This window comes from Netta rufina (genome assembly GCF_964035555.1).
Source record: "Netta rufina genome assembly, chromosome: 11".
Taxonomy (NCBI): Eukaryota; Metazoa; Chordata; class Aves; order Anseriformes; family Anatidae; genus Netta; species Netta rufina.
Genome location: NC_140134.1, coordinates 16,491,394 through 16,512,455, shown reverse-complemented (window position 1 = coordinate 16,512,455; position 21,062 = coordinate 16,491,394). Strand labels below are relative to the sequence as shown.

Sequence of the window (21,062 nt, the reverse complement as noted above, 5' to 3'; positions counted from 1 at the left end):
GGGTCAGTGCCCCCCAAGTGGCCGGGATGCTCCCATCCTTGCTGCTCCTGTGTGGCGCTGAAGCTTCCCCATGAGAGGAGCAGCAGGAGGAGGCACAGGCCGTGCAGGGACACCACGCACAGGTGCAGCAGTGACCCTGCCAAGGGTTCCTACTGGCTCTGGGTGAAGCTTGCAGGCTGAAGCTCTGAAGTCAGGGAGGACACAGCCATAATCCCTGTGGGCAGCTCCTTGGAGCTCCAGATTGGGGCTGGGGCCATTCCTAGAGGAGGGTCGTGCCAGCTCAGCTCCAGGCCCGTCCCATCCTACTCTTCTCCCATCCAAAGCACAGCGTCTCATAAGGAAAAGCTGCTAAATTCCCACAGCCTGCTGTCTCAGGCATGGTGTCAAGCCCTGTTTTGGCTGTGCCTGCCCATCCCCAGGCGCCAGGCCGGGGTTTCGGCTGCTCCGAGCTTCACGTCCCGCTGCTGGGGGCAAGCAGCCCACCACGGCCACCCACGGGCCTGGCAGCCCTTCGCACGCAGGTGGCTGCGAGGAACCACAAGCACAAATATTGTTCAGCGAAATATGGCTTTTCTCTGGGAACCGGCTGCCCTCTAGAGGGTCCGCTCTGGCATGGCGTGAAGCAAAGCCGGGCCTTCCCGGCCTCCCTGCCGCCATGAGGCAGGGCTGGGGGTCCTGCTCCCACAGCGGCGCGATGGCTTTGCTGGCCACCCTGGGCAATGGGTCCCCTTGCCAAAAAAAGCCAAGCGAGCTGGCAGGAGGCTAAAAAACAAGTTTTAGCCTGCATCATGCAGACACAGCCCAGCCCCAGCCCTGTCCTGCCCAGCACCCTGGGATGGCCAAGGTCTGCGTCCTCAAGGAGGAGATGCTCCTGTGGGACCACCTGCAGGACTTTGTGACCTGTGTGGGTGTCCCTTCTAATTCGGGATATTCTGTTATCAGACCTGCCTGACTGGGAGATACAGGGAGTTGTATCACACCAAGGGATCATTTCTCCTTCAGCTTGCACAGGCACTCAGGGTTTAAGAGTTCACAGCACGGTGCTGATGTCCCCAGCATACAAGTGCCACAAGCATGCCCCCCATGCCCATATCCTTACCTGCCCCATTGCTCTGGCTTGCCAGGCCCATGCTTCTCCACCTTTCCCATGGGCACCCCTGCATAAGAGATAAGTCAACGCTGAATTAAAAAGATCCCTGTCTCAGGTGCACTCATACCGCTGTGCTCCAGGCAGGGACACCAGGACCAGCACCCCACACCAGGGCCTCCCCCCCACCGAGTCCCCTGTCGCTGCCACAGCTGACAGCCCTCACTCTTTCCATTTGGAAACCCATTTTTCAGGGGCACATAACTCAGCTGTGAAATTTCACTCCCGGCGAAAACTTGGCTCGGTTCAGCAGCAGAGAGGCTGGAGAGGGCTGGACGTCGTGGCTACAGGTGTGAAAAGCAAAAGCCCTTTTTACAATGAGCTCTTATAACTCGGGAGAAATGGCTTCAATCCCTGCACTGTGCCTTGCCAGGGGCCAGGTTATGTGTGGGCTCAGAATGAACGGGTGAAGGGGGGAAAATCAAATCCAGCAGCCTGCGGGATGCCATTGCAACCCACCTGGGGAGAGGTGCATCCTGCCCAGGAGGTGTGGGGAGGGAGCAGAGAGCTCCACCAATACACTAGGAACAGGGAAAAGGGAATTCTCCCAAGAAAGGGTCAAAAAGAAGCTCACACATCCAAAGAGATCTAGAAGAGTTGGAGGCTGGATGCACACCGCTACCATCCGGGGTGGAAATCAGTGAGGAAATGTTCAGTTTTTCCTGATCAGGTGGAAATTCCCATCCGAAGCAGGTTCCAAGTCTGGATCAGCCCTCTATCACCGCAGACTGCAAAATTATGTAAAACAGCTGAGAAGAACATGCTTATTCCTGCACAGTGAAAATACCCATCCTGGCATGCCCAGGGCTTGCAGGAAAGGGCCCCACGATCCTGTGACAACCCCGGTTTTCGGCACCCATCCCACCATAGGCAGGGGCTGCAGGACAATCCCCAGACACACCACACTGGCACGGTTCTGAAAATCTCAGGAACACTTTTTAATATACAAGAATCAAAAGTACAGCAGTTTTACAATGTAGGAAAATTTAATACATACTATATAAACAACATATTTACATCAGAAATCACTAGGACAGTGGCATTTTTTTTTCACAAATATAAATTAATATTAATTACTGTTTTTTTAGTCAACAGGTTTAAAAGTCCACATTTTTACAGTAAGAGTCCTTCTCTCCCCAGCGGGGAAGTGGAGGTCGGGAGGAAATGAGTGAAAGCAGAATAGTATTTGTGTGTGGATCACTTAAACTGTTCACGTAAGGGCTTCAGAGAGCTGTTAAGTACCCACCCTGCTTGGGCACTGCATCACCTGTCTGCAGCAGGTTTTGGTCTGCAGGATTTCCATCATCTGAATTCAAAAGGTTACACCATTTCCAAAGGGGTCAGGCTGAAAAATTCTTTTAAACAAAGAAAGAAACAAAAAACCCACAGCATTTTGCTACTTTCTCCTGCAAAGAGGCTAGAGGGAACCCCGCAGCTGGCTCAGAAGGAAGAGCTGTACCAGGTGCTGACACAGACACTGCAGTAACATTTTTGGCTGTGGACCTGTCCCCTCTGATCCCATTCATACCCAAGTGACTATGTCAGGTTATGGTCCCTATTTTGATGGGACATAAAATGTGCACGCGTACGTGTGCTTGGGGAGGACTTTCCCCCAAATCGAGTTCTCCAGCTTTATTAAAGTCCAACCCAGTGAAGAACCCCCCCGCCTTGTGAGCAAACCAATCTAGGTGACTGTTCAGTATCAGGCCAATGTGACAGTGGGGACCACTCTTTGCTGGATATAGACAAAGTTTTCACTGTTGCACTGGTTTCAAGAAGGAAACCCCAAACCACCTCACCCCTGTAACACAGGACGAGCAGAACACCTCACGTATGGACACAGAAAACGCCTCCCATTGGGGTTTGGCTTTCCTGCACCAACCATAACACTGGTCTGGCCAGTATTGCCTCTTGCTACGACTTGTATGGCACAAACTTTCCATCACGATAGCACCACGTTGTGAACGAAAAGAGCAATTTCTCTTCGCCCCTCTGAGGTTTCTTCCATTTTCACATTAAACGCTAATACCTCTGAAAAGAAAGGACCTCTTTGTTGAATACCACAGCAAGCGCGCCTGCAATCACAGCTCAGTGAAACACGCGGCGTTAACACGCTATCTCAACACCTCCTTCCCCCCGCCAGCCCCAGGGGCCCCGTGGAAGACTTGCCTTCACCACCTCCTGTGCAGATGAGCACAAGTGTAACACTTACTCGGGGCAGCGCAGCGCTGCCCATGCTGGTTCCCCCTCTACAGAAGCAAAACTGCTTCTGGGGAGTTTGGTGAAGTCTGGCAAAAGAAGAATAAAATACAGGCTCTGGTGTCCCAGAGCCATGACTTGATGTCTCTATATCCACGCTGAGCTTGGCCCCAAGAGGCCTGGTGCTTGCCCAGCACGGGGTTGTGGCTCCTGCTAAAGCATCACGGTGGTGCTGGGCGCTGTTCCGAAGGCGCAGTGGGACACAGCAGCGGGCTCCGAGCAGGGTGTGCACGCCGTGACTTCAAGGGACCCAACTCCTTCGGCTCCGGGCAGAGGGGAGAGGCAGGGGATTAGTGTCAATTTGTGTGCGCCTTCCAAAGCTGGTTGGAGCGGGGAAGCCAGCCCTCAACACCCCTCAGTCTTTCAGGAAAAGGACATCACAGCTTATTAGGGTCATATACTGGCATCTTAACAGGATCCCCAGCTTCTGCCCCCCACCAAGAAGAGCAGTTGGGAACGGCCTGATCTTTAATACTGAGCTCCAGGAGATGACGCATCCCCAGACACTGTGCTCTGGGCAGCCCGGCTGTTGGAAGAGCTTTGTAGTCTGCAGGGACGCGACTCTACTACCCAAGACCTCGAACCTAAAAAGAAATCACCCACTTGACTTCTGGCCAGCAACCTGTGCATAACCACTCACACCACACCACCAGCCGGGCACTGTTCTGCATCAGATGCAGTGACTCGAACACTTGGAGGAATGTTTGCTCTGAAGCCCACCGAGCTGGGCTGCAAACCCCTCTTCTCCCTCTGCTACGCTGGGCTTCTAAGACGTGCTCCAGGGATTTTTAAGTACCTAGTGCTGAATTCCTCATTTTCTCCCTGCTCACTTAAGTGCTAAGCTCCCGGGTACGTTTCCGATTCAGACAGACAGCAGTAGCAGTGCTGTTACTTTCAGCAATTCAGAGCTACTGCTGAACGGTGGCAGGAAGACGACAGGTGACAATTCCCCGGACAGAGACCAGTCTCTGGATTCCCATTTAACTCTGCTCTACCACCCCTTACCTTTCAGCTGTAGTACAGGTTTGTGATCACTGTTTTGTGAAGCACAGAGAGAAATGCCCAGAAACCAGAGAACTTCAGTGGCAGGGAGAGTAGGAGCTTCAAGGTCCCCAGATGCCCAGAGCCATCTTTTGTCCTGGTACCTTGCAGCTCCCAGCTAGCATCTGTGTTAATGCCTGGACATCCAAGCCGCCCATGTCAGAAGAGAAGAAGAGTTTTGTTATGAATTCCTGAGCCCTGTCCACTGGCAAATACTGCTCTCACCCCATTCTCTTTCCTAGTCATTAGAAGTGAACTTAGCTTTTGCTAAGGAAGTCTGTCTTTCTTCACATATCCCAAAGACTCCCAGAGTCAAGACTTGACAGTTCCAGCCCTGGATCCCCCACCCCTCGTCTGCTGCAGGGGACGCAATGGCAGTCAGAGCAGTTTCTTGAAATGGTTAAAGACATGAGAAATGACAATGTGGCCAGAAAAGTGATGGATTGTCACCAGCAAGGCTCCTACTCCTTTGGAGTCACTCTGAAGTGACACTGAGCCCCTCTTTCAACCAAGCCCTGTGACAGCGACAGCTTGGCTGCTGAGGGACCCTCCTGGAATATGTCCTCCCAGTGTCCTGTGCTGGTTACACACAAAGCCCAGCCCAACCAGTTTATCCCCAATCCCAAAGCAGCATCTGTCATGTAACATCAAGTCAGCGCAGGCACACAGCCTTCTGCACAATCCTAAGCAGCAGCAATCCGCCTTCTTGGTTTTGGGGAAACACTGGGGTTGGGGAAAACTCCCTTGCGCCCATCGGACTGGGGGAAACAAAACCAAAGCAAAGAATGAGGCAGTAAGTCTGGTTCCAACGTTCAGTGGGAGAAAGGGGAGAAAGGAAATGGGAATCCAGAACAGAACTGAGAGCGAGGGAGAGTCTTCCACCTGCTCCCCCAAAATCCTCCTTGACCCAGCAAAGATGATAGCAGCATGTTCCGAGCTTCTGGCTGTTGCATCAGACCAAGTATTTTCAAGACGAGAGCTTCCCCCCCTCGGTCACTTTATGTTTTCCGAATGTTCCAGTTATAATCTGGATTGTTTTTCTGTTCTAACGACCTATCCAGAGGTGACCTGTGATCGAGGGGCGACTTGGAGTCGTGAGGAGATTTCTGAGAGGGGGGCGAGCGAGGGTCCGACACCGTGGGGTGAGGTGGAGGGAGAGGCTGTTTGTAATCTCCCGATTTGTCTGTGTGGAAGGACCGGTAGTGGTCCGAAGGTCCTTGGCCATGGTATCCCATGGGTGGCCTGTGATCAGACATCCGTCGGAAATCCTGCTGGTGGTAATTCTGAGGCCTGAACTCATCGGATCGTCGGCGCTTGGAGTCGTGGTGGTGCCTGCCGAGAGAAAATGGACGGATATGAGGGAACGGATGGATTGGATGGACAGAGATCAGCTCCCCAAGCACCCTGTCCACCACCACTGGGTGTATCGATGTGAACTCCTCCCACCCTCCCCGAGAGGAACGAGAATTACCTGTCATAATAATCTCGGTGGCCTCTGTGGTCTCGGTCACTGTTGTACTGTTCATAGGGCCTCTTGCGGGAGAGGTTATTTGGTCTGTAGTTCCCAGAGCTGCGGTGGGGGTCTCCACGAGATCGCCGGTCCCCGTAGTGGTGGTCCTTGTACCAGTGCTGCTCGTATTGGTGGTGCCGCTCCCCTCCCCACACCTGGTTGCTGTTGCCGCCGTAGTTGAACTTTCGATCTCTCTGCCAGTCTCCCCTGTCTGCAACGAGGAAAGCATTAATTAAGTGTCATTTATACTTTAGATTAAGCACATTATTTCTGTGTTGAATTCTCAGAGAAATTATAACTATTACCATTGGAACTTTCTCCTCCCTAAGATACATGGACCTCATTTTATTCTTTTAATTCCTTTACCATTATTCTGTCTGTCCAATTCTTAAACTTTTGACCTCTCCATCATCACATTTTCTAGTCTAGCAATATACAGTGAAAAAATGTGTTCCACCTCCCCACCTTCAAGCCTGACCAGCCACAAATCCTGGAATTATTTGTGTCCAGCAGCAAACAGCCCGTAGGTTAAGCGGGATGCTTTCCTCTGGTTCCCCAGGGCTCACCTGTGTTGCTGAAATGCCTCTTGTTGGGATGGCCGTAGTTGTCACGGGGGTGCCCATGCATCTGCTGTGGGGTGTGGGAGGGGGGCAGGTGGAGCTTCTGGGAATGGGGATTGTGAGGCACGTGGGACTGGGACATCACAGAATCGCGGCTGGAGCCTGAAGGCTCGGGGCGGAACGGCTTCTTCATGCTGGACACGTCTTCCTTCTTCTTCTGCTCCTGCAAGGGGAAGAGAGGGTTACAGCTCAGCTGCTCTTCCACCAGAAGACTCAGACTAGGTGAGCAGTGGCCCAATCTGTCAGGCTCTGGGTTGGTCTGGAGATTCCCCACGTTGTGGGCCCCCTCCTCATCCTGAGGGCTTTGTCAATCAGCTGTGCCCAAGCGTGGGCAAGTGCAACAAATTTTAAAGAGAGCAACCAAACGAGAGGGAAGGCACTTGAGATCTCACCTCCTCTTCCTGCGATCTTTTCTTATGAGCCATCTTGTAGAGTTTGTGCAGTTTTCTGGCATCAAATTCTGTGAACTTTGACACAAATATCCATAGGTTCCTGGAAGGACATAAACTTTTCCTGTTAGTTGCTACATGAGCTGTTCAACTGCCATCTGCTTTCAAACCAACATTAAATCACTTCTACCCTCCCTGGAAAACAGTCTCATTCCAGCTCAGGACCGGGTGTTTCAGGAGAGTTGGAACCAAGCCCTTTGAAGAAAAATAAAGGATTTTGCACTGGTTTCTCTAAACTAACTCTTAAATGAAAGAGCACAACTTGCAGACAAAACCCTCGCCTGAGCCTGGCCAAGGACCGAGTGAGCTACAAAACATGAGATTTCTCTTTTAAAAGCATGTTAAATAAGAGGTGTCATTCACATAAAACACAGCAGCCTCCAACTGTCATTTTTAGATATCACAGATCAGCCAGACAAAACAGAAGGATCCCTCACCTCCTCCATAGCTTGATAAGATCCTGGTCAGTGTAGGCTTTAAGGCACTCAGAGATGCGGTCCCCGATTTTTAGGAGGCAGTTGCGTGTGTGCTCCAGCTGTTCTTGAACCGTCAGTCCCTTATCAGGCTTATCTAGTTGCTTCAGAGCTTTTTTCACCGGTCTCATCCTTTCCTTGCACTTGTAAAAGCAACAGAAAGCAGAAAGTGATTCACTTGGCACAGTGCTCTGCACTGCTCCCTTGTTAATCAGACAGAGCTGAAAGAAGTTTAATAGCATGAGATATTAGCTTTATCTGGCCATTAGGCAAGGAGGAATCAGCTATGAAAACAGCAATTTGTTAGACACGCTGCAGAAAATAATCGGGAAAAGATGAGTCTCTCCATCTCCGCTGTCCCCCAGCCTTTTAGAGGCAAAGGATTTGGTTTGCAAACAGTAAACGCACACAGGCTGCTCTTGCACTGAGTCTAGGGCAGGCAGGGAAGCAAAACCAAGCATCAATGTGCTGAACGAACAGCCCCAGCTGAATGAGTGCTCTCAGGAGCCTCCCTGCCCACCCCTGTGTGTGTTCACTTCCATCTATTGCTTTTACTGGGAGATGTAAGATGAAAGCACCTCCTTTTTCTGCTGCGTGCATCAGCACTTTGCACAGACAGTAAATCAGACAGGTTTCTACTGCCTGACTGGACCTTCTGTGCACCGTGGAGGGAAAATAAAATAAAACAAACAAATAAAGATAACACAGGACCTACAGGGGATACACACATTTGAAATTACAGAACTGTTTTTTTAAATATGATATTTCAGCATTACCCTATGCAATCACGCGAAGGAGCATCTGCCATGACAACTTTCACTAAAAGGCTATTTTTACAACAAGCCTTGCAGGCACGTTTGCTGCGAGAGCGTTTACACAGCTAGGGAAATGCTCACAGCTCAGACAACTCCGCACCAACTACACCATACAAGGTCACCCTCAAAACCCTCCTGTATTTTGCTGCGTAGAAGCTCCAGTGGCTCTTTGGCTCCTATGGCAGAGAGACTGCCACATAAGGCTGCAAGATCATCTGTAACCTGGGGCTGTCAAACGAGTAGTGGCAACTTGTCAGCTGAAGAAGAGAGCCCTTCTGCATGCTTTGTTGACGTGGTGCCCTCCTCTGCCCTGGCTGGCATCCCCTGGCAGAGACAGGGGACAAATGTGTGCGCAAACAGCAAGCTGAATGTTGAAGAGAGCTATCTGAACCCTTTAGCCATGCAATTGCATGGTGAGAATTGGGAGTTGAAGAGCTTTGAAATTTCTTCCAGCTGATGTGCTATGTACAGCAGCCAGCTGGTGGACAACTGGTCCAGCTGGTGGGCAGGTGGACAGCTCCAGGTCAGGGTTGTTCTGCCATGCTGTGCAACCAGCAAGACGAAATTGCTGTCGGACACTACAAAGAGGTTCTCTCCCTGCCAAAGGATCAGTGCTGTGCACACACCTTGACACCTAAAACACATCCTTGGATAAAGCACAAACAAACCCTTGCTGCTTTAGTGGGGGTCTCTGCCACTGCCATCCCATCTCCCAAGGAAAATACTCACTATGCTGAATGTTTCTTGGTCCAGATCGTCGTCCTCATCTTCTCCAATGGGGATTGGTTCACTCCCCGCTGTAATGTGGACAGGACCTTGTGATCTCTTCCCTTTACTTCCAGATTTGGCTTCACCACCTTTAGGCTTTACAAGGAGAAATTACACACATCACATGATGAGCCAGACTGACAGATCCCCAGTGATCCAACTAACAACCTCCACACTATTGATACTGGCAGTTATTAAACCCTGGGCACCGCTCCTACAACTTTCCTCCCAAGATCTCAAACTGTTTTGCTGTAATGCCTCTGTTTAGCTTTATGTCATCCCTGAGGGAGCAGAGGGAAGTCAGAGCCAACGTTTTGGACATGGTTATACTCATGGAGAGAAAAAACAGCACTGAAGACTTGGAAGAGAGGTTAAGCTAAAGAATATAAGCCCCTTGCAGAGGACAGAGCTCAGAGAAGTCTCATGTCTATGAAAACCTGCAACTTCATGAAATTCAGGAGGGCTGGAAAAGGAATAAGGCCTTGCCCCACAGTGCTTCGTTGAGATCTCTTTACACAGGCCCTTTAACGAATCATAGGACTTACAGCTTGCCCTTCTGCTCAGAGACTTTCCTATCTCTTGAACTGCTCCTGAAAATACTTCTTACCTTCTCTTTCTTGTCTTTTGTCTTCTTCTTCTCTTTATCACTTTCCTTTTCTTTCTTAGTGCTTGTCTGTTTTTCCTTGTTTTCTTTGTTCTCTTTCTTCTTCTGTTTCTTTTTCACTGGGCTCTTTTCCAAGCCATCCTCCTAGAAAATCAGTCACACCACAGTCAAAGCTGGAGTCCCTCAGCTCACATACATGCTCTTCCCCAAAACATGCATCCTTGAAAAGCAATCGTTTGTTGAGGCTCATCCAAATTTGCCCTCACACCTCTTTAACCAGACAGCAAGACTGGCACTGCAGTCCACCCAACTGAACAAAAGGGCATAAAACTTATACAAGCCCCAGTCTGTAACTAACTGGCAAACTGCAGATAAGCACCGCTTTCCTCTGCCAGTTGTGCTGGAGAACGCTCAGTCCATAAGGTAGATACTGATCAGAACATGAACAAAAAGCTTCAGACTACAAGCCAAACCACTCAGTGACAGGCGGCTTTCTAAGCAACAGCATGACCTTGGTAGACTCCAGCTTCACCACTGGCTGATGTACTGAAAAGGAGAGGGAAACAATTCTTCTTTCTCTCCTTTATAAGGGCAACGGGCTTTGTCCTGAGACAACCCTTCCTCCAAGTTAGCGTGTGGATGTGTGTGGCCGTTCTAGCATCCTCCCAAAACATTTACGGCACTAACCTAGAAGAGTGGGTGGGAAAGGTCCTTCCTTCACCCCCACAGGTGTATATATGTTTTTGTAAGTTTGCCAGTCTCCGGTGGGAACGCATTCTGTAGCTCCCCTTAACTCCACAGGGCATTCGCCAGCAGGGTGCTTCTCAAGTTGAGCCTCTGTAGTAGCAATATAGCTCAAGGAAACCTGGAAAAGGTGCTATCCACCTTGACTCACCTTGACTTCACCCTCTTCTGACTGGTTGTCTGAGTGCCGAGGAGAGGAGAGTTCGTTCCCATGCTCATCCTTGACTTTGGGAGCCTTGTTCTCTTTCTTTACTCGTGGTTTCCTCTTCTTTAGCTTGCCCTGGAGAAAAGACAGGACAAGTCAGAGCAAGCAAATCACTACAGCTGCTTGCTCGAGGCATCCCCCTTCTGAACATCTCGCAACCAGCTGCAGGTCCTGCAGGGTGCCAGGAAACCTGAAGAGCTGCAGGAAAGCCTGCTGGGCCCCATATGAAATTAGGTAATCAAATTGCAGCCAGCTAGAGGGATTGCCTGTGAGATTTGAGAGGTCAAGGGGGCATCTCAAGCATCTACAGACTGGTGCACACAGAACAATGACAATGAGGTGACAGGGCCAAAGCTCCCTGACTCCCCCTGTCACCACATATGTCATGGATATTTAACAGAGCACATCATGGCGCAACTCCCAGGTGGGAGAAAAGGAAGGCCAAATATATTTTAAGACAATTTATTCCAAGTTAATTTATGTCCTGTCTGAATAGCTTGAAGCACTTCTGGCTGGGAATTGAGGGAGTTTTCACCACCCAGTCTTGTCTATTCCATCTTTTTTTTTTTAAAAAAAAAAAAAAAAAAAAAAACTTTCCTAAATTGCAAGCAGCATCCACTTCTCAGAAACTGCTTAAAGAAAAGGGCACAATGTCCCCTGCTTTCCCTCAGTGGTTCGCACACTCAGCTTGCACAGCCTTTTTGTAAGTGACCAAGTTGAAAATTTAACATGGGAATAGAGTCATACTGAAGACCTTCAGCAAGTGTAATAATTAATAACTTGTCCCCCATCGATTATCATTTCAGTATCACAGTGCAATCAGACAACAGACAAGCCCACAATCTCTCATGTAGAAGACACTCAGTGACCTGGCATCACAGCCTGTCTCACCTCCCACCACCAACCAACCACTCGTCCTGAAAACCCCAGAATCAACAGCCTCATCTCACCTCTTCCCCATCTTTCATGTTTTCTTTCTTGTCCAGATCCTTCTTCAGCAGTTTCAGTAGATAATCAACTCGGGTCTGGAGCTGTTTTCCCTGAGGTTTCTTATCTGTCTCAACAGGTAGGATCTTTGATAAAGAAGAAAAAAAAATACACCCACATGCACCTATCAAACCTTGGTAAAAGAGATACACTATCAGCAGTCCCTCCAGATCCAGCAAATGCTTGGAGATGCTGCACCTCCAGGAAGGTTCTAGCATTTCTTCCAACCTGTGCACCCACACAGACTCTCCCTGCCTAGCCATAAGCAAAGATCCAAGCCAGAATCCCTCCCCCTTGGCCTTTTGCAGGTAAAAGGACCACAGCTCTCTAGATTCTCTACGAACTTTTTTAGATTAGGGGGAGGAGGGAAGGAGCAAAATATATTTGGGACCTTGCATTGCAACATTGAGTCCATTCTCCTCGATGCACCAGATTTGCTTGTGACAGCCTTGTCACAGCAGCCTTGTGCCCTCTGGTAGCTTGAGACATTGGTACAGCAATGGTAGAGAAGAATTTTTATTGGAAAACGAGGCTGCAAGGTACCACTTTGTGGAGGAAGCACAGCAGCTCGCCAGCTAAGGTTACCTTTTCATTTCATTGGAACTTGGGTGGCGTGTCTCAGGCAGTGAGAAAATTGCCTTTCTGAACTTCACGTAGGAGGGCTCCCAACCACAGTCTGATCTTTGCTAAAAGCACTCGGGGGGATGTCATGGGAATGCAGCATATTGGCAGCCAAGCAGATGTACAGTCCCAGTGTTCCTCAGCCTGATGCTGCAGTCCACCCTCCTTCCACTGTGCTGACACAATGGATAGCGGCTTATTTTTAACCTGGATCATTTCAGCATGGCCCCCATAAACAGCTCTTATGGGAATGACTGAGGAACAGAGGAACTAAATGGAGGCTTTCCAGCTGGCTTTGCTGCCAGAGCCAGTCGTGTAACCATACCCTCAAAGCTAACACAGACCGGTCTTGACATAAGCAGCGTCAAATCTGTGAAAAATTATTTCCACACAGAACTCAAGCTCAGCTTCTTGTGAGATGCTCAAGGAAATATCAAGTCACGATTATGCAATGCAGCCTCTATACCGTGCATGTAACCACATATGTCAGCATTACTGTTTTCTTCCTGCAGCACTTCAGTGTGGTGCATATGGTACCGTTCAGAGAAAATTTACTGCCAATCAAACAAGACAACTCTGCTTTCCATCAAGCATGCAGCATTCCGCAGAGGTCAGTGTTTTCCTCATTATTATTTATTATTATTTTTGGAGTGGTTACAAACATAAACATCTGTTTCTGGAGCAAATCAAACATGTTCTCTATGAAGACCATAATGGACCCAATGCAAGCAACATGCAAAGCAACCTACCTTATCAGATAACTTCAATTCCGGATCTGTTTTAATTAGTTCCCAGTTTCCATAACCATGCTCGTAAATTCCCACTAACAAGCGAGAATCCTCCTCCACTCCCCAGTCTACATCAAAATGGGCAGCTTTGACACGGCACGTCAGGCGGTACCTGAAGGCATTTCAAACATGAGCTACTTTTAATGCTGCGGGGAGGTAAAGCAAATCCACATATCTAGGCTAGTTTCTTTCGACCACAAAATCCAAATTCCCTGAGCCTCTTTCTGCCACTGCCTGCTTGACTATTCAAACTCACTTCTTTCTTTCCTCTGGGTCTGCGGGGATGGATTTGTGCAGCATTTCAAACTCCTCTTCATGCTGGATGATGGATTTCACGTTGACTTGGACACCAGAGATCTTGATAGTAGGACCTCTTCTTTTCCCAGGTCCTTTCCCTGCTCAATAATAAAACACAGCAGCTAAGAGAACTCTTACAGAAAGAATGTTTATGTAAAGAAAAAAAATGTGAGACATACAGAGATCAACACCTTGCTCCAGATTCCTAAGGCCATCTGCTGAGGTAGGCCCCCAAAATTAGTTAACTTTCACTAATTGACTTAGATCTGCAACCCAAACACCTCCCAGTATCATCATGATCTTAAAAATACATCTAAGTACACTGAAGCAGTTGCTTCAGTAGTTCTGTTCACCTAGAGCAGGCAGAAGTACCTGCTTCAAGTGTCAGTGGCACAGAACAGCCACACATCGAGTGTGACACCAGCTCCAGACCCGGCTCCACCATGGAACACACACCACACATTTGATTCCCACTCCCTGAAGCCGTTAAAATACGATCCTCCTGCATTGGGATCCAGCACTAAATAAGCTGATGACTTCAGCTTCTCCCCAGGAAAACTGACATTCAGCAGAAGCTAACAGACCCAAATGGCACTTGCCAGGTCAAGCAGAAGGTTCATGGATTTCTCTCTGCTGGTAAAAGCTGCCTGGCAGAGATGGGATGATTTCAGACCATGCTTATTTTTCTTGCCTTTGCAATGTGGCACACCACCGTCCAGCAAGGGAGTGCCTTGCTTTCATCAGCTCCACAAAGCACCACCAAAACCATTATAACAGCAGCAAACGACCCTCTTACCTTCACTTGGATTTTCTTTCAGCTGCTCCTCATATTCTTGCATTGCTGACACACAGCTGTTGTGGATGAGCTCCCCTAACCGCTTCAGGTCAGCTACAGACTTATCCACCAGCTCCGCATCCCGGGCGATGCACTCCAGCCTGGGAAAAGGCGAAAAAAAATTGTAAGTTTTGTATCTGATGCAGCATTTCTCCTCCTGGTCATTCTCTGAGCAATTGTTTCACAGCTTTCAATCGTCAACGAGCACTGTGTATGTGCAGAGCTGGTGCAGGAAACAGTTTTAGTCTTTTTTTAGGCCTGACAACTGCACCACAGTGCAGATGCAGTATAACTGGCCCAATCCTTTGGATTTTTTAGTCTTAAAAAGGTGAGAACTGTCTATCTTGGGCACACCTGACTCTCCAGCGTGCTTTATGCCCTCCCAGTGCTGTCTTAGCGACATTCAGTGCTCAGGAGCTGCCATCTGCTGTCCCTCTTGCCTGGCTGAGGTTCGTAACACTAAGGCCCATATACAAGCCTTGTGTTTCCCAACCAAAGAGTACAGCCAGCTGAAAAAGCAGTCATTTCTCAGACAACAGGGAGCTGAGGGACTGTGTGGCAGTGTTTGGGTTGCAGAGCACGTGACAGCAAACTTATCAGGACTGGTGCTGCGTGGGGAAGTTTTGTCAAACACTGACAGCAGCGGGTGCATGGCAGGGCTTACAAATACAACATTGCCCCCAGGATAACTCTCTGAAGCAAATCCAGGCTGAGACTTACCGTTCAAGAGGCAGTCCAAACTTCTTGTAAGCCTTGATAAACCTAAGCAAAAAAAAAGAAAAGAGGAACTAAAGTAACTGCCATAAAAACGGGTCCAATATCACACATACACTTGAATATATTAATTACAGCCTGCCGCATTATCAACTTCACATTCCACTCTGATTAGTTAAGCATCACTCAGGACTGGGAAGTTTCATCCATTAACCCTCACAAAGAGTTTTGTGACCTCAGCTGGAGAAGAACACGACGTTATTATGAATGTTGGATGTTTGACAGATGAGGGAAAAAAAAAAGAGGAGAAACATAACCGTAAAGAAAAATTAGAAGAAAGCATTGGCTCACACCATATTGGTAATTATTAACTTCATTTTCCAAGGAGAAAAGAGGCATTAAATCAATGTCATTAGTAATTTCAAGCTCAGGCTATAAGTAACAACCTGTCACATAAGAGCCAAATGTAGTGCAATGCGTCACAGAGCCTAGCAGACAAGGATTGTTATTTATTTTTATTTCTTATTTTTTATTGTGAAAATCTCTGCCATTACTAACACACAACTTCAAGGCAAGAGTCAGACATCACTGCTGCAACTGAACAGGGCTTTGTGCTGGAGTAGACCCAGTGGCTTCAACTGCAGAATATTTTTAAATGAGTTAATTTTTTCCCTTCTCTTTTTCATCGTGCACTCTTTCAGCCTCTTTCTGCTACAGAACTTTAACCTAAATGGCTGCTATATTCACATTGCAACACCTCCTTCCTTCTCTATGGTTTTGGGGCTGGATATGGGGCAGCTACCACAATGCACCAAGTTTGACCATTTCCTATTTAAAAATGCATTTCTCAGAGACTGAGGCAAGGAAAACTCACAAACCCTTTTCCATCTTTGGCTGAACCTCTGGGCAGAGCCTTAAGACAAAAGCCTGAGGGAAAGGCTCAAAAATGAGAAGAAAATACAAGAAGAAAAGAATACTTTGGAATTCAGCCCCCAGCTGACTTCTGGAACACAGTGCAGAGAGGATATACTACTGCTCTGATTGACTGGACCACTGCTTCTCATGGGGTTATTTTGCCTTTAACTTCAACTTGAATTGTCAGGACTACAGACAGAAAAAAGACGGGAATGCCAGAGTTCTGGGCTTCTCCAGCTCCATCTCATGGCACATAAAATCTTACGTCTAATACGGAATTAGCTCAATCCACTCAGCCCTGCTGATCAGTTGCAAGGATTAATTTTAGGAAGGTACCAGTTTCGCTGCAGATAAAGATAATCTAGCCTATTTTGGCCAGACGTGAATGTTAAAGTCAGCAGCAAACTGAATTATACAAAAGTGCAGAAGCTGTCCCGAAGAGACAGCTTCACCTAAACCACTGATGTGCTTATAGCTGAATATCTCCTGGATTAACTTGGGCTTTTCTACACCTGCATGGGGTTTCTGTATTTTTCTAAGCTGTCTCTTGTGCTCACACTGACCTCCGGATTTCAGCATCAGTAAATCCTTCCACGGTATCTTTTCTAACACTCCGAGGACGTCCCCTGCGCTTTGGTCTCTTCTCGTCATCGGTGTCATCAGTCTCACTTTCTGATCCAGACGATCTCTGAAGCCTTCTCTTAGTTTCTGCATCCGATTCGCTGTCATTCGTTTGTGCCTGCACACAGCAGAAAGACAGCACTACAGTTACCAACTGCTAATCTGCTAATCTTTTCCATCCCTCTCATGCACTGGCACTATTTCTTGTTGAGGCTGAAACACCTCGGCATCTCTTCCTGAAGGTGCAGAAGCCCATGTAATCAAACCAGACTGGGTACACACACTCGTGCAGTTTCTGGCTAGCTAAGGCTCCAGTGCTCATCCTCTCATTACAGTCTTTACAGTTTCACAACTGCATTTTGATTTACTGAAGTGTGACATGTTAAAACACATTGGTTTTCTGTGGTTTTGTGCCACAGTTCCTAAGGCTCCTTGATAGCTGTTTGTTTTTTTTTAAAGACAAGGAGACCTCAGAAATAATCTGCAATCATCAGATACAAATTATCCTTCTGTTTAATTTTCACTTAAAAATTCCCCCTCTTATCCCAGAGAACAGCTCATAACACTCAAAGTCCTAAATCCCAACAGAGTTTCCTTGCACAACCTGCTCCCTGTTGGATTTGGGTAGATCACATCACCTAAAAACAAACTTGGCGTGACAGTATCACTTTTTGTCTGCAAGAGCCACATTTAGGCAAGAATAGTGCAGGGAGCTCTGGAGCCCAAGGGAAAGCAGCAGCCTGAAAACGACATAAACCACTGAAGATCTGCATTATACAGCTGGTTATTTTTCCCTGGGCTCACTACAGGTTCTGTTTGCTAACACAGCATGAGTTGTACCAAACCCAGTATGGGCTTTCAGACTGCATTATGAACCATGGGCCCAGTGCATGATGCCAGCAAGAAACCAATGTGCTGTCTCTGTGGGTTACTCCTAACCAGCTCTGGAGAAGGGGAAGCAGCACTCAGATGGCAGGGAAGCTTCCCCTTGAGCGCTGCCTTTGCCAGCTCTGACCTCCAGCCTCTCGGCTCCTCGAGATGTGCTGTACCTTTTTGGTTGAGCTCCGGATGCGAGGCAGCATGTAGATTTCCTCCAATTCTTTCTGCCTTTCTTCCTCCTCCACCTTTTTCCTCTGCTCCTCTGGAATGATATCGTCCCAGTCCTTCTGGGACCGCTCGTCCAGCTCTGTCTCTTCCTCCTCCATGGTTGCAAAGTTGGCCACCTTTTATAAGCAAAGGAACGCTTTTAGAAATTCCCACCCCTGGCAGGAATACCCCAGAGCTGTCTGCTAAGCCTCAGCTTCTTCTCCATAGGAATTTTGCCAACATTTCCATGATTACTATATAATTGATCCCTATGTCACTACATTCCTGGGTCTTTGCCATGTCTTTGGGCTAACAGCTCTTGAGGAAGTACGTGCAGCTTAAAAAGTACTGCTGAGCCTTGCTAAGTTATCGGGTTTGTTTCCAAATTTGGTAAGTTCTACATTTTATTCACAGCCTTCATGGCCACTTAAAAGGAAAGGAATACCTACATATCTGCCCAGCTGCCAAACCCAGACAGCCCCTCAGAAAACTGATCTGTACAGGTCACTTCTCACCGGGCCTGACGTGTTCTGTCCACCACTGACCTCAACACTGTGGCAAGACATGGGGACAGAGGTTTTGGCACCCCGCTGCAGAGCCCAGAGTCTGTACCTTGAACTGTGAGAGGAGCTCGTCGGTGGCACTGGTGGACACTTCGTTCTCTCGTGTTTCAGCCAAACGCAAAATCTCGTCGATGTCCATCTCCTACCAGTCAGAAAGAAAGAGCGATAAAGCGGAGGGGCCGAGTGCGGGCAGAACCGAGAGGCTTTGAGAATAGACTCGTGGGGTTCGAGAGCTAAATAGGGATTGTGCTGATACGAGCTAAATAAAGTGCAAATATCTGCAGGGTGTCATCACCCAGGGCAGGGATGAACTATCTCAAGTGGTACGAGAGAGTATAAATACAGGTGATAGCATAAAAGCAGCAAGGGAAATTTCCAGGCAGTGAGGTGTATCAGCTGTTTCCTTCAGGGGAAGCTCTGCTACTTGGGCTGTTAAGGGAAGTGGTCAGAGCACTCAATAAGAAACCGCCAAGCAACGCTGTGCTGAGAAGGGAGGGAACAACCTATTTGACTTTATTACTGACTCCGGCATCTCTGTGAGAACAACCCAAACGAAGCAGGCTGGAGAGATGCTCAGAGGAGCGAGCCCTCGTTAGGCCGTGCTATAGCCAGCTCGTGAATCCCAGGGAGCTAAGGGGCTCTCTTGGTGACCTTCACCCCAGCAAGGAGGCTCTGCTCAGCCCTGATCCCCACCCCAGAGCTCTCTTCCTTCAGCTGCCTGGGACTCACACCCTCCCTATTCACCAACCTGCTCTCATGCACAGGGAAAGTACAAAGAGGGAGCAGACACAGAGGGATTACCAACAGCGATGTTATTTCAGTTTCAAACTACCTGAGGCTCTGACTCTTCCCCTTCAAGCTCCTTGAAGAGATCTTCAGCTCCAAACTTCAGAATAGCCGTCAGCTCCTCTTTGTTGAACGGATTTGAACTGCAAGCAGAAAAGAATGCAGCAGGGTTTGGAGCTGTTAACTCAGCTTTGTCACAGCACAAAACCATACCAAAGTTTCTCCTAATTAAAGCAAGAAGCAAGCTTTCTCCCCAGCACTAAAAAGAAGCCTTTTTATTCATCTTTCCTGCTCTGGCATGGACATCTACTGCCAGAGGAGAAACCTGTATCTATTGAGGAGAATTGGGAAGAGTCTGAGGTCACTGCAGCTGTTCCCTGATACCACCAACAGCTTTTCTTAGACCAGGATGATCTCTGGGAGAAAAACTGAAGGAAAAACAGGCAATGCCTTTCAATCTCTGATCATCTTTATCCTACGTGTCCAAATTAATGACTGCATGAGCCAAATTACTGGAAGGTGCCTTTATTTATTAGTGGAAGCTCCCTTTACTTATTAGTGGAAGCTCTCTTCTCCCCCATACCCTATCAAATAAATATTGGGAGGTATCAGAAGGGGAAGCTGGTTACGCCACATGCTGTATCAGAACTCTCTGCCTCCGAACACAATTGCTTACTTGGATCGCCCAGAGTTGTTGTCCAGAACAGTCCGGCCAGTGGTGTCCATACGCTGGATCACCAAATGATCCAGCACCATTTTCTTCTTGGCCCTCTCAATGATCTCCTCCTCTACCGTACCCTTTGTGACCAGCCGGTAAATATTCACCTGAAGGGTGAGAGAAGAACAAAGCTGTTTCCAGGAGCTGAACACGCTGTGCTGACACAGTAATGCCTCCCTGAGTTGTTTCAGAGGAGACTCCCCTGCTGACATGGTCCTTTCGTGTACAGATGTGTCTTTTTAGAATAAAAATAAGCACATTCTTCTGTATCTCAGGGGGACCATGTAATATCAGACTGGTTAACACAGAGCTTGTAGTGTATGTAAGATAAAAATATTCTGGAAAAAATCACTCTAAATCCAAATTAGCATCAAACTTTTCATGTATCTAATAAAACCCTAAAAAAGAAGGATATCCTACTTTCTAGGGCAGAGTGAGGCAAAGAAGTGTGATGCCCCCAGCTGGGTTCTTGGTTTTGAACTATACAAGAACCAAAAGCCAACAGTTTGGGCCAATTTTTGGTTTCCTTGGCTTTAAATGAGTTTCTCTTGGGTTGATGGTGCTGGGGTGAGGTTTGGGGGCAAAAAGGCCATGTTTTCAGCAGCTCTGGCGAGGGGGGAGCCCATTTACATGTACTTGCTGAAGCCACAGAGCAAATGAGCCAAGTAACTCTCCTGACCTGCTTCTTTTGTCCGATGCGGTGAGCCCGAGCCTGGGCCTGAAGATCATTTTGGGGGTTCCAGTCCGAGTCAAAGATAACGACAGTGTCAGCAGAGGCCAAGTTAATTCCTAGTCCTCCAGCTCGTGTTGACAACAAGAAACAGAAGTCCTAGGGGGGAAAAACAACACACAAGTCAGCCAGCCCGTAACTGTGGACATAAAACAGTAACTGTGACTACAGAGCTGTGCAAGGAAATGGATGGAGGCTGTGGTGTGCTTGTACTTCTCTACAAAGCAGGAAAAGGCTCAAAGCCAAGGCAGAAGGGAGAGGTGTGCTGCTCCAGGAGGGGCCAGCATGCATCCTTGTGGGAGGGCAACGCAAACAGCTCAGGGCAAGGGCAACTTGGAGTCACCTCCGAAGGTCAGACCATGCCCACCAGCCCCCTGCGAAGGCAGCAGGCAGACACGTGCTTTTTGTTGTCTGAAGCCCGCTGGGGGTGAGATCAGCTCCGAACACGAACTGTTTGAGTCACTGCCAAGGGGACAGGCTGCCAGGACAGAGCCGGGATGTCTGAGCCCTGGTGGATACCCCCGGCAGAGGGGAAAGGGCAGCTTTTACGGGCATTCCTGCTCCGTGCTCTCCCGCCGCCACTGCTGCTTCCTCCTGGCTTTTATTTGTTACCTTCCCCAGCACCACGAAGCACCTTCTGCATCGCCTGTCAGCCCTCAGTCCAGGCTCCTGGAGTGAGGCTGGACACTTCTCGTGGCTGGGAGATGGCCGAAAGCGAGCGCCCTGCACCCTCCCTGTGAGTCAGCACGCCCCACGAGAGGCTCGG

At 48.5% G+C, this 21,062-nt stretch overlaps 1 protein-coding gene across 4 annotated transcripts in view; it reads right to left on the bottom strand.

The window, feature by feature from the left end:
- Window positions 1-2,070: 2,070 nt before the first annotated feature.
- Window positions 2,071-21,062, bottom strand: part of CHD2 (chromodomain helicase DNA binding protein 2) — a 54,641-nt gene continuing 35,649 nt past the window's right edge. For all 4 annotated transcript variants that reach the window (XM_084293460.1, XM_084293459.1, XM_084293461.1 and 1 more), the window contains 19 exons: window positions 20,246-20,395; window positions 19,525-19,673; window positions 18,895-18,991; window positions 18,112-18,204; window positions 17,463-17,636; window positions 16,356-16,531; window positions 14,884-14,925; window positions 14,125-14,264; window positions 13,288-13,426; window positions 12,993-13,143; window positions 11,586-11,708; window positions 10,582-10,710; window positions 9,690-9,830; window positions 9,044-9,178; window positions 7,464-7,642; window positions 6,970-7,069; window positions 6,524-6,740; window positions 5,919-6,168; window positions 2,071-5,779 (listed from right to left, as the gene is read on the bottom strand). In XM_084293460.1, the coding sequence (XP_084149586.1) occupies window positions 5,446-5,779; window positions 5,919-6,168; window positions 6,524-6,740; window positions 6,970-7,069; window positions 7,464-7,642; window positions 9,044-9,178; window positions 9,690-9,830; window positions 10,582-10,710; window positions 11,586-11,708; window positions 12,993-13,143; window positions 13,288-13,426; window positions 14,125-14,264; window positions 14,884-14,925; window positions 16,356-16,531; window positions 17,463-17,636; window positions 18,112-18,204; window positions 18,895-18,991; window positions 19,525-19,673; window positions 20,246-20,395 (2,919 nt within the window). In that variant the 3' untranslated portion in view covers window positions 2,071-5,445. The remainder of the gene's footprint in view (window positions 5,780-5,918; window positions 6,169-6,523; window positions 6,741-6,969; window positions 7,070-7,463; window positions 7,643-9,043; window positions 9,179-9,689; window positions 9,831-10,581; window positions 10,711-11,585; window positions 11,709-12,992; window positions 13,144-13,287; window positions 13,427-14,124; window positions 14,265-14,883; window positions 14,926-16,355; window positions 16,532-17,462; window positions 17,637-18,111; window positions 18,205-18,894; window positions 18,992-19,524; window positions 19,674-20,245; window positions 20,396-21,062) is intronic.